General features: G+C 35.1%; 4 protein-coding genes across 9 annotated transcripts; 1 reads left to right on the top strand and 3 right to left on the bottom strand.

Annotated features, from left to right (window-relative positions):
- The first annotated feature begins 1,367 nt into the window (after nt 1–1,367).
- On the top strand, nt 1,368–2,355 carry LOC104644788 (uncharacterized). Its single transcript, XM_010315252.4, has 2 exons — nt 1,368–1,570; nt 1,705–2,355. The coding sequence occupies exons 1-2, from the start codon at nt 1,535–1,537 to the stop codon at nt 2,251–2,253; spliced, it is 585 nt and encodes a 194-aa protein (XP_010313554.1). The 5' UTR covers nt 1,368–1,534; the 3' UTR covers nt 2,254–2,355.
- On the bottom strand, nt 1,870–7,132 carry LOC101263281 (monofunctional riboflavin biosynthesis protein RIBA 3, chloroplastic). 6 transcript variants are annotated; one of them, XM_069291739.1, is made up of 7 exons: nt 7,088–7,132; nt 6,708–6,781; nt 5,925–6,127; nt 5,263–5,588; nt 5,024–5,153; nt 4,637–4,933; nt 4,127–4,550 (listed from the first exon to the last, which is right to left on the bottom strand). In XM_069291739.1, the coding sequence occupies exons 3-7, from the start codon at nt 6,090–6,092 to the stop codon at nt 4,287–4,289; spliced, it is 1,185 nt and encodes a 394-aa protein (XP_069147840.1). In that variant the 5' UTR covers nt 6,093–6,127; nt 6,708–6,781; nt 7,088–7,132; the 3' UTR covers nt 4,127–4,286. The 6 variants fall into 6 exon arrangements, with proteins under 6 accessions (XP_019066775.1, XP_069147840.1, XP_025884039.2 ...); XM_026028254.2 differs by lacking the exon at nt 7,088–7,132 and adding an exon at nt 6,863–7,067 and having other exon boundaries at nt 5,925–6,143; XM_010315250.3 differs by lacking the exon at nt 7,088–7,132 and adding an exon at nt 6,863–7,067.
- Nucleotides 7,133–7,562: 430 nt separating this feature from the next.
- On the bottom strand, nt 7,563–10,165 carry LOC101268162 (uncharacterized). Its single transcript, XM_069291737.1, has 2 exons — nt 8,611–10,165; nt 7,563–8,528 (listed from the first exon to the last, which is right to left on the bottom strand). Exons 1-2 carry the CDS (start codon nt 10,040–10,042, stop codon nt 7,744–7,746), a joined length of 2,217 nt encoding a protein of 738 aa, XP_069147838.1. The 5' UTR covers nt 10,043–10,165; the 3' UTR covers nt 7,563–7,743.
- Nucleotides 10,166–11,031: 866 nt separating this feature from the next.
- On the bottom strand, nt 11,032–15,772 carry LOC101262991 (uncharacterized). The gene is made up of 9 exons (XM_004251261.5): nt 15,541–15,772; nt 15,359–15,444; nt 15,197–15,244; nt 14,839–14,927; nt 14,441–14,494; nt 12,130–12,197; nt 11,977–12,026; nt 11,779–11,867; nt 11,032–11,295 (listed from the first exon to the last, which is right to left on the bottom strand). Exons 1-9 carry the CDS (start codon nt 15,597–15,599, stop codon nt 11,191–11,193), a joined length of 648 nt encoding a protein of 215 aa, XP_004251309.1. The 5' UTR covers nt 15,600–15,772; the 3' UTR covers nt 11,032–11,190.
- Between the last annotated feature and the right edge of the window lie 286 nt (nt 15,773–16,058).

Here is a 16,058-nt window from a genome sequence, read left to right as displayed (position 1 = left end):
TTAGTTCAAAGAAAGGAGATTTGGTGATCAAAGCCTTATAACAATAACACTCGTTTCATTAATTATTAAGGTGAGACGTTTCCATTATCACACGTCCAGGTTTGGACATTTGGTGCGCGGAGAAATTTAATTAATTTAGGGGTCTAATATTCGGTAATATGAATCTTGTTTATAAAATTACGCCATGGGTTTAATGCACATTCCAAATTAAAATTAGTTTAATTAAGGATTCAAAACCTAACCTAGAATGATTGGCCAAATTTTGTGAAATCAGAAATAAAAAAGATAATTTTAATTTATCTCTTTTGTTAATGGTGTAATTTAACCGTAGTGCTCACAGCTTAAAACCGTGTGCCAATTGTATGGGGATATACAAAACTTTGTCACAAATAAAATTATGATTAGAAAATATACACCGTATAAAAGTCAACAACAATTGGGTTTATTTAGTTTCTTGGGCAGTTCACACATTTTTTTCTCTATAAAAGAATTTGTTTTTGATATAGTCTTAAGAATATATCGTTTTTAAGTTTGCTTTTATCTCATTGTTAAACCTCGCTTAATTAATTAATTTTAAAATTATTTTATCTTATTAGTTATATAGAAACAATGAAAATATTATCTTATATACAAAATAAACTGCAATAATCTTATCAACGTCTCTACTTATTCATATTGAACCATCCTTATTTAATTGGGGAGCAATTATGATTTTGAAATTAAAGTAGCAAATATTCTTCATTTCATTTTAGTTGTTACCTCCAAGTAATTCACTTTAAAATTTAAAACTCAAGTTGAAAAAATCCACTATTTATTTTTAAAATATTAAATAAGTAAAAGTAGCAGTAACAAAAAGAATAAAGAAGCTAAAAAGAGAAATAGCATAATTATAGCAGCGATGGTAGATCAAAAGTTCTATTTTTGCCTCCAGAGTAATTTACCTTTCTAAACAACATTTAATTCATATCCATATTTAAATTATGGAACACGTTTTATCTTTAAACCTTAATACTCACTTCATTTTGTTTTATTTGATTCTTATATCAAAAATTGTTATTTTTTTTATATGTCCATTTTGATAAATTAAGAGAAATTTATTATTATGCTCTTTTAAAAAATTAACCTTACTAATTATGCTTGAAAAGTGCTTTTTTTTTAAAAAAAAAAAAAGAAGAAGAAAAATTCTAAACTAGAAATAATGACATTCATGTTAAAAGAAATATGTGTTTATACAAATTAAACCATTTTAATAAGAAAAAATAAGACTATTATTTTCATAATTCAACACTCAAGAAAAAGTGAAAAATATTGTGACCAAGGGAGGGAAAATTATATATAAAGAGAAAATGGAGTTTTATTTTAAAGTAGTACTAGTATAATTTTAATGGAGATTCCATAATAAACTTTTGTATTACCATAATAGAGCTTATTTTGTCCCCTTTTGGGTACCTTTCTTCTATATAAATCTTTACAACCCCACCACTCCTAAAAACTCCTCACAAAATTTTAAGTAGTAATAATTGTTAAGAGAAAAATGGAAGAAATGGCTTCTTTATGGTCTTACCAAGAGGTGAAAACACTTGTTCATTTTCTATTTTTGTTTATACACTTGTTTTGTTTTGTTTAAACTTTGCATCATACTTTACAATGTAAAGGTAAGGTTTGTGTAGGTAGACTCTAATAATTCTGTTTCAATTCTTGCAGACAATTGATGAAATGAGACACAAACTTGTTTACACTAGTCTTGAACTTGAAAAGATGAGTGAAGAAATGATGAAGAACAAAGAGTACGTGAAGCAATTAATCCAATTGTTGAAAATGGTTTGTGAAGAAAGAGATGAACTTCATAAACTAGTTGATAGTATGAAGTCAACAAAAGCAAATTCAAGTATAACTGATCAATCCAACAGCAACAATTACTATTCATCCCCTGAATTGGAATATTCCAATATAAATTCAAATCCAGTAGAAGTTGACAATGTTATTGAAAGTTTTGTTAAGGGGAAAACTTTGCCTCAACAAGGGAAACTCTTGCAGTCTGTTGTTGAAGCAGGGCCACTTCTACAAACACTTTTAGTGTCAGGACAACTTCCTCAATGGAGGAATCCACCACTTCCCTTTAAACATCTCAACTATCCTGCTTCAACATCTACGATAAACTTTGCGAATTCTTATTCTGCTTCCTCTTTGGAAAATCACAGCTTCAATCCAAATAGGAACACTACTTTTGTAAAGAGACAAAGGTTGCATTAATTTATGTACAAAGCATTTTGTAAATGGAACATATTGATCAGCATTAGCTTTTGATGAATTCAATGAACAGTAATAATAGAATTTTGAATTTTCATATGTCTATATTTGGACTCTTTGTAAATATAGACTGACTGACTTATCATTTTTTTAAACTATTCTGACAGCAAAATTCTGAAAGCATCTTGGTGGTTGCATAGATAGTGACAAAGTTATCAATATCTTTGGTATATAATGAAAAGATTAAAGATACCAAAAGGCAATAGAATTTGATCAGTCCTATAGAATTCTCTTTCTTCATTGTCTGGGAATGGTAGAGACCTCTACTTAAATGAACTCGTCCGAAAGTTAAGTAGTGTAAAATTCTTGGATTCATCACCAAGACCTTGTTTGTCTATACTTTGAAATAACCGTCAACCATACATGTCCTCAACAGTTTTTCTAAACTTAGTATTCTCTCCAATTACTAAGGTACTAAACTAAGTAACTTGTCCTAAAAGGCCTATCAATTCAATTCTTACAAGTCTTTCCTGTTGAAATTCAGAATAGCATGTCTAGTCCAGACTCCACTCCACGGATTGGACCTTCGCATTGGGATCCGCTACTGATTGTCTCTGTAGGGATAGTTTGTTTTATCTTTCTGCTATTCAGTTACTTCAAGATTATACAGACGCGTTGCTGTGGATTTCTAACCGTGCATTTCTACAGAAATCCAATTCAAAGGCGTCCACTAAACGATCATATTCTTGAAGATCATGATTCACAGCTCCAAAGTCGTGGTTTAGACTCCTATATTATGCATTCACTACCAATCACTCAGTTCAAGAAGAACGACGAACTAACTGCCACACTAAATAACGCAGATTGTGCAGTTTGCTTAGGTGAATTTCAAGAAGGTGAATGGCTGAAACACTTACCTTATTGCTCTCATGTCTTTCATGTTGCCTGCATTGACACTTGGTTTCAGATTCATTCAAGCTGCCCACTATGCAGATCAAATGTGTTTAGTGTCAAAATACAGCAAGGACATTCCATTACTATGAACACATTACTCGAAACTCTGAGAAGGGAAGATTTTAATCGGGAACGATCAGTACACAACGAGGATATCCGGTCACAGAATCATTCTTTCTAGAGTTGTAGAAGGAAGCACTGATTAGTGCTTTTTCCATTTCCAATTGTGTCTAACAATTACTTGGTATGTCTCTCAATCACTACAATGTATGTACTAAGTACTTCAGATTTCTTTCTTCTGGTAAAGAGCTTCTTGAACAAGGAGGATTTCGATGGTATCATACTATTGTATTAGCAAAGACAAGCCCACACGCACGAGAAGATGTTGATAAGAGACTAGGAATTCTATAAGAACATAGCTAGAAACTAAGCAGCTTCATCCTTCACTTCTCTTTCTGGTTGTCCATGAAAGTTAATAGTCGGCGATGTACGTTTGGTTCAGCCAAACCAGAAGGAGATTTTAACAACTTCAGAGCATACAAGTGAAAGATATATGAAGAACACATTTTAATTATTAATTCTTTTATCCTTCTTAGCAGAATTATTCTGCAACAGGAGAGGAAAAAGAAAGAATCAGAATAACAAATCAATAGAAACTAGACGCGATAATTGACTGAGCAAAACTAGGCCAATCAAACTTGAAACACAAATTACACCAAACTAATTTAAACTGTGGTCACCTGAAGTTTATAGCTCCATTGAGGTATACGTTTTGGTTTAAGCGTATCGATTGAAACTCACATTTTTCCTTACTTCTACTGTTTGTTTCAGTTGGTTGAACATAGTAGTAGTTGGAACTTGCAAAATCTCTCGAAAGATGAAATGAGTTAACAGAAATCAAGGTAAAAAGAGATCATTGATCTTTTGTATCAAGAAGGTATTTATGTATAATGAGTGCTTTAGTGTGTTTTCTTTTCTGTAATTGGAATATATCTCAAAGAATAAGTTGTACAATAGAAAAATGTGAATGAAGTATGAAACAGATGAATGTCTCTCCCTCCTTGAAAGTAATCTGTACTTACTCAACTTTCATATCTTTCCTGGGATGGATCTTGTTTCTCCAAATTCCGTTTGATTGACGCCTTAATAGGTCCTTGTACATCAGATCCATATATGTGACCCATCTTTGTTCTTTTGGTTTCCAAATACTTCCTGTTCTCATCTGTGAAGGGTGTCAAAACTGGTACCCGTCCAACGACTGCTAAACCATATCCCTTTAAACCCGTAAATTTTGCTGGATTGTTAGTCATTAGGCGCATGGTACGGACTCCTATATCCCTTAACATCTATTGCAATCAATGAAATCATATTCTTCCATTAATTAATAGTTAGTTACTCTAGTAGTAGAAAATAAGCACATGATCACACTAACCTGTGCGCCAATGCCATATTCACGAGCATCTGCAGCAAAGCCGAGCTCTAGATTGGCTTCAACAGTATCATGTCCCTCATCTTGCAAATTATAGGCCTGAAGCTTGTGGCCTAAGCCAATGCCTCGTCCTTCGTGGCCTCTGAGATAGATAACCAAACCCCTACCGGCTTCCTCAATCAGCTGCATTGCTAAATCCAGCTGATTACCACAATCACATCGTCGTGATCCAAAAATATCACCTGTCAAACACTCCGAATGTACCCTTACCAACACATCTTGACCATTTCCGATATCACCCTGTTGAAGGCTTTGAAGTTTAAAGGAATTCCAGATGATAAAATTCACTAAACACTAATAATTTACACTATCAAAGGAGAAATCTCTGACCTTTACGACAGCTATATGCTCCGTACCATCAAGCTTTGAACGGTAACAGTATGCCTCGAATAATCCCCATTTAGTTGGTAAACGTGATACTGCAGTTCTTTCGACAAGCTTCTCCCTCTTTCTCCTATATCTGCAAGCAGTGAAACATGACATACAAATAAGAAACTTGGCCATTGTTGCTTTCTCAAGCTTTAGTACAAATTGAAGGCTGCAATACGAAAAATATGTTAACGATTCACCTTACTAAATCAGTTATTGATACAATCGGAATCTTGTGGTCCAAGGCCAAATTTTTCAAAATGTGCATAGAGGCTATAGAACCATCATTTTTATCAACTATAGTTGAAAGAACAGAAACTGGTTGCAAGCCAGTTGATGTTACTAAATCAACCGAAGCCTCAGTATGACCAAATCTTCTTAAGACTCCACCATTCCGATACTTGAGAGGAAAAACATGGCCTGGCCTTATGAAATCTTCAGGAGTAGAAGTAGGAGATGACAATGCCAGGACAGTTTTGGCCCTATCCGAAGCCGATACACCAGTAGATGTGCCCTTCTTAGCATCCTTTGCATAATTAAACATGGTACTTCAGTAAGTCACCAATACACAACAGCTTGTAAAATTGTTATATTTATGGAATACTGCAGCCTATCCAGTATTACATGGTGAATAATTAATACATAGCAAATTATGGTATTATCGATACACGGAAAAAGAATGATTGAAGACATAACTACACCAAACGAAAACCGTGCATATATAAGAAGTAATCCCAACATAACTAATATCACTATTACTAATAGACCTTATTCAGTACTATTCTTATACACTCTACCAGACAAACGGCTTCTTAAGTACATTATTTTCTATGGAAGGAAGAGAAGAGTAATATCATATTACCACTGTGATTGTGAAGGATGGAGCAGAAGATTCATCTTGTTTTTCAGGTGACATCAAAGGAAGATTAAGCCTCTCCAGATCCTCTTCTTTCATGCCCACAGAAATAATGCCTGAACCATGTCTCACCATAAATGCAATTGCCTCAGCACTAACAAATGATGCTGCCATGACAAGGTTTCCTTCCACTTGTCCACTTTCATCATCTACAACAATGACAAACTGACACATTTTCACAATCATAAGTTCTACCAAATGAAAATGAAAATCTACTACTATAATATGACTCATAAAGAGTGTGACTGTCTCATTAAAGTTTAAGTTGTTAGCGAGTACATATCTTCAACATATAGTCTCACATAAATTATGTTTTCAGGTATCACATTTATTTTAAAAATTGTTATTTTTGAGGTACCATGAGTGAAATACTATTGAAAAAAAATATATTTATATATGTTAGAAACAAATGCAAACCATGATAAATCGGTATGACTTCTTCCGATCGATCTTATACCCTACCTAATTGTCTTGTCCGATTACTCAAACATCATGTTGTACTTCATTTTATTTGAAAATCAATGTTCAATTGTAAATTCAAACCACTTTTGAAGTTGGTTTTCAAATACGAAAAGTACATTCAACCATGAACATTATTCCAAACAGTCTTTCACAGAAAATATCACCAAACACAACTATATTGCCAAACCTCTACTAAGTCAGGGTTTTTCAAAGATCACCGTTAAAAAAACAAACATGTTTGACATTCAAAATGTAAAAGAGACCAACCTTTCCTTGAGACAATGCATTAAGTGCTTCTCCAATTGAAGAATAGCCTTTAGTTGGACAATCAGGATCACCCTCTGTTTCACTCACAAAGAAATCAATAGTTATTTCAGCACTCAATAAAGATCCATTCTCAAATGGAGTCTCAGCAGCCTTACATGTCCAAGTATTCAAATTGGGAGATGATAGTTTTTTTCTATACTGTCCAATTCCAACAATATTATTATTATTATTATGTGAATGACCAAAAGATTGATGATGAACATTTGAACTAATGAAGATTCTTGGAACTAATAGCTGATTAAACAACACACAATCCATGTTCAGAAAAATTGTTGTTTTAATTACAAAAAATGTTCACTTGGAATTTTGCAAGAGAGTACCTCTAGTTTTATGATCGTCTTATCCAAAAAAAAAAAAAAAGATTTTGAACGTAGGTGGACTTGTAAGGACCACATAATTAATTCCCTCTTCCATTTCAGAAAAAGAAAAAAAAAAACTTACAACTGTTAGCTAGCTAACTAACAAAAAAAAGTTTGTCTTGTCATATTCGAGGCTTATAGAAGGTATTTGACTCTTATCCAGTTGGAAGATATAATAATTCTGACTAATTTAACAAGATGGTTTGCAATCTCCCTGAATTTATACTTTGACATTAGCAAGTTTCTTCAAGTGTCAATAATAATCATGCAATATGGAGCGCATAATTTTCCCTAGCTATAAGTAGAAAATGCTAGCGCAAAGGTAGGTCTCATAGATAGCTTCTTTGAATGATTATGAGGTTGAGATGTCGAGCCTCTTTCATTTCTTATGCGTTTGTCTTACTTTCCTTTGAAATCCACAATGATATACATGAAATTGTAAGTAACACGTTGAACATATATACTTCCTCAATAACATGATGAAGCAATATCGTTAACCATAGAAATAAAAAATCAAAGTGTTTGTTTTTCTTTTGGTCCAATTTTTCTTTTTATATAGGACCATTATTAGTATTGGTTTACAAACCTTATTGTGATAAAAATGATCAAATGGTAATCTATCGCTTGCAGACAACTCCACGTCCATAAATTCCGCTATTGCAATTCAAACTTGGAAGCTCTAAGTTCATTGAAGCCTTAAAAATGTCGGATTGTTCTTCATTTGCTTGAAACCTAGCTACAGAACAATCAGCATTGAAGAGTCCTGAAGCTGCAAATTTTCTGTCACCTCCCATTATTGGCATCAAAACACCCATCTTAACTTTGCTCACGTAGTCCTTCTTATAAGTTTGGCCTAAAACACCATTCACTTCATCACTCAGAGATACAAACTTGAACCCAAGTTCAAGATGAGCAAAGCAATCATCACTCGTTATCCCATAGTTATGTACCCGTGATTCATGCTCTGTAATAGGCACAATCTTGGCTGTGATTGTCACAACATTTTCTACATCAATGACAACCTCGTTAGTATTGCTGATTCTTGTTATTGAGGTCTTACGTACAGTTTCAGATTTCCAACTCGCGCCTTCACTTTCAGGAAGAAATATTGGTTCATCGTTGAATTGAAGGGCTAGACGGTCAATGGAATCATCCCATGTTGATGTTTTTAGTGCGGCAACTGAGATTTTGTGAGTTCCATAAAGGATACCAATGGATTGTACCCAAGTAAAGTCTCTCTTCATGTTCTCGTTTCTCCTTCCGATGAAGTGTGCATTTATGTGGAATTCAGGGTCTGAAACAAGGCAAAAATCTTTGTCCTTCTTTCCATGGAAGTAAAAGGTAATTCCATCTCCACCGATGAATCGTGGATCTTGGCAAACTGCTCCAGGCTTGTCACATTCTACACAAATAAAAAGAATAAGGCAAAAAAAAAATAGAGAAATTGTTGCAAAAAAATAGGGAAAATTAGTAGTACTACTTACTACAAACGGGCTTGCAAGAGACACAATCGACTTGACAGCTCTCGGGGCAAGAGGCAGGGCATGCATGCTGGTTAGCATAACAACTAGGGTAGTACTTGTTCTTGCACTTGACCATCTTAGGTGTGGGTGGTTTAGGAGTGGGTGGTGGATAAACCGGAGGAGGTGGAGATGAGGGTGGCACTGAAGGTGGTGGAGTATCTTCCTTAGGAGGAGATGGCGGTGGAGTATCTTCCATAGGAGGAGATGACGGTGGAGTATCTTCCTTAGGAGGAGATGGCGGTGGAGTATCTTCCTTAGGAGGAGATGGCGGTGGAGTATCTTCCTTAGGAGGAGATGGCGGTGGAGTATCTTCCTTAGGAGGAGATGGCGGTGGAGTATCTTCCTTAGGAGGAGATGGCGGTGGAGTATCTTCCTTAGGAGGAGATGGCGATGGAGTATCTTCCTTAGGAGGAGATGGTGGTGGAGTATCTTCCTTAGGAGGAGATGACGGTGGAGTATCTTCCTTAGGAGGAGATGACGGTGGAGTATCTTCCTTAGGAGGAGATGGCGGTGGAGTATCTTCCTTAGGAGGAGATGGTGGTGGAGTATCTTCCTTAGGAGGAGATGGCGGTGGAGTATCTTCCTTAGGAGGAGATGGCGGTGGAGTATCTTCCTTAGGAGGAGATGGCGGTGGAGTATCTTCCTTAGGAGGAGATGGCGGTGGAGTATCTTCCTTAGGAGGAGATGGCGGTGGAGTATCTTCCTTAGGAGGAGATGGCAGTGGAGTATCTTCCTTAGGAGGAGATGACGGTGGAGTATCTTCCTTTGGAGGAGATGGTGGTGGAGTATCTTCCTTTGGAGGAGATGGCGATGGAGTATCTTCCTTAGGAGGAGATGGCGTGTGTTCCTTTGGAGGAGATGGTGGTGGAGTTGATCCTTTAGGAGGAGATGATGGTGGAGTATCTTCCTTAGGAGGAGATGGTGGTGGAGTTGATCCCTTAGGAGGAGATGATGGTGGAGTATCTTCCTTGGGAGGATATGGTGGTGGAGTTGATCCCTTAGGAGGTGATGGTGATGGTGGAGTATCTTCCTCGGGAGGAGATGGTCGTGGAGTGTCTTTCTTAGGTGGAGTTTCTTTCTTAGGAGGAGATGGTCGTGGAGTGTCTTTCTTAAGTGGAGGAGATGGTACTGGTGGAGCTTCTTCGTCGGGAGGAGATGGTGGGACTGAGCCATCAACACAAATAGGCTTGCAAGAACGACACTCGGTTATGCATCCATTTGGACAGAATTTAGGACAGACATGAGGAAGATTTTTACATTGCTTAATCTCATCATCTGAGCAATGAGAATGGCTTGGATGATCAGCTATTCCCGGGGGAGTCGCCTCTGCTAATGCTATAAACATTACCATCACAATCCCCAAGCCCACAACAATAATGTGGCCGCTTCCCATTGCTCTTCTCTAATTGTGTTACAATGAGTGATGAAATTTCCATTACTACATCCCCCATTTTATACTAGACTACTCTCGTTCATAATTGCATTATTTTATTGCTAGCTTCCTTTAAAAGTTGCCTTTCTTTTCCCAAATACAAGTTAGTAGCTAGAGTGAACTATTATTGTCTGTGTTATGTTGCTACTTCATCAAATATATGGTATCACTTGGCCATAAAGCTAGTACTTACAAAATTATACTAGTAACTATCTGTATGTGTACCTTTCCTTGAACATTGGAGTAGCTTCTTCAAACTAATTAATTAAAAGGAAAACTCAAAATGAAGAAATAAAGGTCTCTGCATGTCAGGAGAAATCATTTGATAAAAAAAATGTCTACAAATCTTGTGAGGAAAGGAATTGGTAATGTGGGTTAGCTTGGATACATTTTCACTCAAAGAAACCCTATTAAATTATCTTGTCAATAAAGGGATTAATTCACATGCGCAAAGGTTTTTACAACTCTTTTCTTCTATGATAGGATGCATGCATGATTGATGATACATACATTATTCAAACTTACTTACACCTATAAGGTATAATTGAAGATTGCTGTAATGTTCATTTCCCTAATAGTATTTTACGTCTTATGGAAAATAGAAAAATGAGATTGAAATATATTTTCTTTTTGTGTTTGATATATAAATAAAAAATAGTATCCTTATATATTTGTATATAATTGAGACAAGAGGTAGAGGGTGGGCAACGGTGATATGGTGAAGATAAAATGGTGAGGACAGAATCAATATGTTTTTATCAATACTGGCTTAATATATTTTGGTACTTATATAGTACTTGTTATCTTGTTTTAGTGGGTAATTCTCACAAGCATACGAATGTTAAGTTTCTCCAATAGATATTAAACCAGGTTCAGATAAACAAATTATATTTGAACATTCACCAACAGAAAGTCTGTTGATGGATCGTTGCACGGAATAGACAAGGATATTTCATGTGATTAACTTACTCGCCTTTTATATTGGACATGTAATCCTATCATTTTAGTACATATGATGGAATAAAATAACTGATTAATATCCATAACAAAATGTGAAATAAAATAATCCAAGAGACTTTTAATTTATTTAAGATTAATTTCATGGACTCTCATGTCTTCTTTGTCTTGTGATATTTACCCAGCTTTGATCGGCGTTGCTTGAACAAGTGCAGATAAAGTTTGAACCATAAAAGAGGGTATAATAGAAGCAGAACCTGAAGTTAGAAATGAAAAATCTTTTATGTTTATAACAAAAAAATAACATTGACATAAATATATATCCATGCTCTTTAATATGGCATTAGCTAACATCTGGATGTACATAAATATGCAAAGTTGAACAGGTATATACATATGTATTATGCCACTTCTTTATGCTTATGAATGACGCACCAATATCAACTAGAAACGCTGATCCACTTGCAACATTGCTACGTAGCACAATTTAAGTTGCATTTCTATGTTTTAAAGTTTCATCCAGAGTAAGTGCCTTATCAAATCCGAGAAATCAAAGCTATATACAGAATGAGCCCCGAAATTCGTCTAAAGAAATGGGGAGAGAATTGATGCAAAAGTAAAGCTGAAGGAGCCCATTGTTATGGTGGCAAAAGCCAAAGTTATCTTTCGGCACTAAAAATTGTTTCGCGTATTAAAGTTCCAGCAGAAATTACTCTTTGTTTCAGGATATCGAAACGTACCTTGACAAAGTTATAATAACTGAAAGGAAGAGTATCTGCATACAGATTTCTCGTTTTAATGAACGCAAGTGCCTGGTACATAAGCCATACTGCACAGAAATGAAGTCGAAGATTTTCAGATTTTACACATACAAGACAAAGAGACCACAAAAAGAAATGGATGAAATAAAATTAGTTTCAACAAAATTGTTAGCTTACTTTCACCAGGTCCGACTCCAACGGGATACAGTAGAATGAAAGCAGTGTACCTAATAGGCAAAAAACATATTAAAAACCAAAAAAATTCCGAGGAATATAATATACTCTCTCCTTAGTAACTAGAGGAATTATTTTCTGCAAGAGAATTCGAACCTGAGGTATGTGATCAAGTACGGTGGACTGCCAATGCAACTCAAAGCATAGTGCGAGTATCTGATCACCTGCATTGAGTAGCAAAACAGGATCATACAATTGTTTAAAGTTTATCATCATGCAAGATCAACGGAAGATGATCAAAAGGATGAAGTGAAGACCAAAAGATGGAAAAGTTAGGACGCGACAGGTAAAATATTTGGGCCTGAGATTAGGTTCGTAAAGCTTAGAATCACATTAGAGTTTGTGTTTTTCTCAATGTTTCACGTTTCAGTATAAGCTATTTTAGGATAGCCTTTGCCTAAAGGTGAGCTTTCGGCATTTCAATTTCAGTACACTTTCCCTAAAAGTACCGCTTATACATTACTGTGCACTAAAACATTGCAAATTAATAAGGATAAAGTGGATACGGTTAGCTTAGCTTTGAATCACATAGTGTTTTTGTAACCAAATGGATATTGTGATACCCATTCAACCACTAAATCACCAAACCGGTACTCTATAACTAGTAGGATAGCTTTAGGAGTGAAAACTAAAGTTGATAGAAATGAGCCGTCATTATGAGATGTGAAAAATGTTATAGCATTATTAAGTGCTTGGTCTAATGGGAGATACAACTTATGCAGACATGTCAAACCTTTTTAGACTGTTAATTAAAATTGTTAGTGTGTGGACATTTTAATATTATATATCCACATTTCACTAACAAAAATACACCACAGGAATAGGAAGAAGGAGTTCGGAAATTTCAGTTCTAAGTATTCTTGTGGAAGTAGAAACAAGGTCATTTAACTTCCTTGAAGATGCACTGAGTTTCTAATTATGACAATTGATATGTTTTTCATATTAGAGTAACTTATGGAAAAGGACTTGAAGATGGAGGGAGTGTCGGGTTTTAATTATCATTAGTTGGTTACTTTTGAGGCATTCACATTAGTTCGTTGTTGCTACTGCTTTGATGTATTGTATTCCTTTTCTCAAACTGCTTGGAAACGCTTATATCTAAAACCGAGGTTCTATCAGAAACAATATAAATATCTCTACCTCTGCATGCGTACAGCGCACTCTACCCTCCCTAAACTCCACTTGTGGGATTACACTGGTTATGTTGTTGGTTACTTCTGAGGAAAAAAACAGATTTCCAGTGAAACAAAGTTGATCAGTTTGTTGGATTTAGGAGATAAGCATATGAAGATGACATAGGATAATTAGTGTAGTACAGAGGAGAACAGAATCTTCCTGCCATGACACAAATGGTAGAAATGATTCTGAGAATTGCCTAGAAGGAAATACACTCATGGTTGAGCAAAACCTATGACGTAAATTCTACATGTATCATCTTTCGGTCATGTGGCATATGCAGCGGATCAATTAAATGCAGAACTTCTCAACAATCTTATTCCCTTCAGTAACTGAATAAATGCTTTTCAATTTAAAAGTAGACTCCCAGCTAAAAAGTACAATATAAGACAGAAAACTGAACTAAGAAAATACCTCTACACAATATACCAAACTGTCAATCTACCTTTCTCGGCCTATGGGATAAGATTAAGTGTAGTTTCTTTTCTTATCCGTAGAGGAAACTATTGTTACCGAGCATGTGTATGAGTAAATATAGCGACTTCCTGTATTTTTGTACAATGATATGAATCAGACAACTCACATTGTGGCCTACCTCAGTCCTATTTTACCGTTTCTTTCCCAACGACTGTCAATTTCAAGAAGTTAAAAAGATGCAATATCCCAATAAATCAGGTCTCATACATTTATCTAACAGAGGGATTAACAAGTGAATCGAACAGGCTGTCTCGCAAGAACGTAGAATATAAGTCAGGTCACACGCATTTATCTCCAAGTATGTACATTCATCGCCTTTTTCCTTAACCGTCACTTCTCATCACTACTACAAGGTTAGACTGACCTCAGATTGTTAGCAAGTACAATGCACACCTACAGAGTTAGTTCCACAATAGCTTGTCGAGGGGAACAAATGACGAAAGGTACCTCACTTCAAAGTCTAACCTCTAGAACATCATGATTTTCTGATCATCATAAATACACTCCTTGTAGTCCCTTTCATGTGCTCACTTACATCAAAAGTCCATCCAGCACAATTGATTTCTTCCATTTCCAGCCATTGCTTTCAATGGGAGTAAGTTCTAAAGTCATTTCAAGGAAGTTCCACAAAGATAACGGCTTAAAGTTCTAAAAACATGAATCAACTAAATTAAGAAGAGGGGAAGAAGTCAAGGAAAAAAGAAAATGAGAGTAACATGTAAGAAAGGCGAAGAGATGAAGAAAATTAACTCACCTCACTTAAGCTCCAAGAGGAAAACGTTATGAACACTGAAGGCGAGTCCTGGACCTACAAGAATCATCTTTGTGTTCACTACTAAATACTAATGCTAACAACGAACAGAAATTAGCAAAAAGAAAGATTTCATTGCATTACTAAATTTCCATAAATCATGTTATTGTCACCAATAATTAACCCCGCGACAATACTATGTAAAAAGAGCAAGTACTCTATGTCGCTCGGACTCTTCAAAAATATCACCAGATGCGAGCCGGATCCTCCAAAAGTAGTGCATTTTGGAGTATCTGACATGGGTGCAACAACGTTTTCATGGAGTTAGAGCAACATAGCATATCATATTTGAGTAGCTAATGCATAAACATAAGTGTGATTTGATACGAAAGATACAAAACCTCAACAATTTGACGAACAATTGCTAGCAAAAAATGAGTTCTTCCACTCCATTGCATCAGAGGAAGCACTATCCCACTAGGAACAATCCCTTCATAACCCCCCAAAAAAACAGGAATCAGAATATGAGCTAGCTAGCTAGAGGCGGAGCCGCAGAGCCAGTGTGTTGGTTACAGATTCGGCCAAACTCAATAACTTTGGTTCAAAAAAATTTCTACATTGGATATGTACAAATTATTATTTTTGAAACAAATTATTATTTTTGAAGCCAATAACTAAAAAAAAGATAATTAGAATTCCAAATTCTGGCTCCGCCTCTAGCTACCTATTGTCAAATGTAACCAATTAAAAATACTTTACCAATAGCCCCATGTATAACTTCCAAGAATGCACAACATTGCAGCAAACCTAAACCATAAAGATCACAAATTTACTCAAACATAAAAAATGGGATGTTTTTTTTTTCTTTTTCTTAATGAAATTGAGATTAATTAAGGAAATAAGTAATAAATTGGAACTCACAAATTAGTTCACCAGCAGAAGCATAAGCCTCAGTGACAGACTTGGTGGAAATAAAATTGCTCAAAATTCTAAAAAGGGCTAATGTCCTACATTTTCATGTCATCCATCATCACATATAATATTGGAACATTATGAATATAATTTTTTAAAAATAAAAATTGTGAAAGGGAAAAGAAATTTACCATCCAACAAACTGAAGAAAATTGTAAGAGAAGAGATAAAGTATCTGCAATTTAGCCATTAGAGATAATTTGGTAAATCCTATGGCATATACTAAATTTGGTCCTCAATTTTAGCTTCAATATCAACCAATTGTACAACAACAGGGCCCACAAAAATATCTTGATATCCAATTAATAAATACAGCAATTTTTATTCTTCATAAATTTATGTTTTCATATTATAATATTACATTAGTTATGCCTTAAAAAAAGTCATAACCAGTTATGTCGCCTATTTCCTATCGAAATTGGTAAATTTCTCTAAACGTATGCCTAATAAACTAGGTGACGGATAAGAATTCTTTAATCCATAAATTTGAATTAAATAAGCGACATAAATAAATACTATTTGCTGGATTATTTGCATAGTTGGCCAAGTTTTTTGAAAAAATATTTCAATAGTTATTTCTTTCTGAAATAAAGTATTTATTGTTTTAAAATCTAGTCCATAACTTGGCACTAATTAATGGCATTGTACA

This window comes from Solanum lycopersicum, chromosome 11 (assembly GCF_036512215.1).
Source record: "Solanum lycopersicum chromosome 11, SLM_r2.1".
Lineage (NCBI taxonomy): Eukaryota > Viridiplantae > Streptophyta > Magnoliopsida > Solanales > Solanaceae > Solanum > Solanum lycopersicum.
Note: the sequence above shows the minus strand (reverse complement) of the source record. Positions and strands in the feature narration are given on the sequence as shown.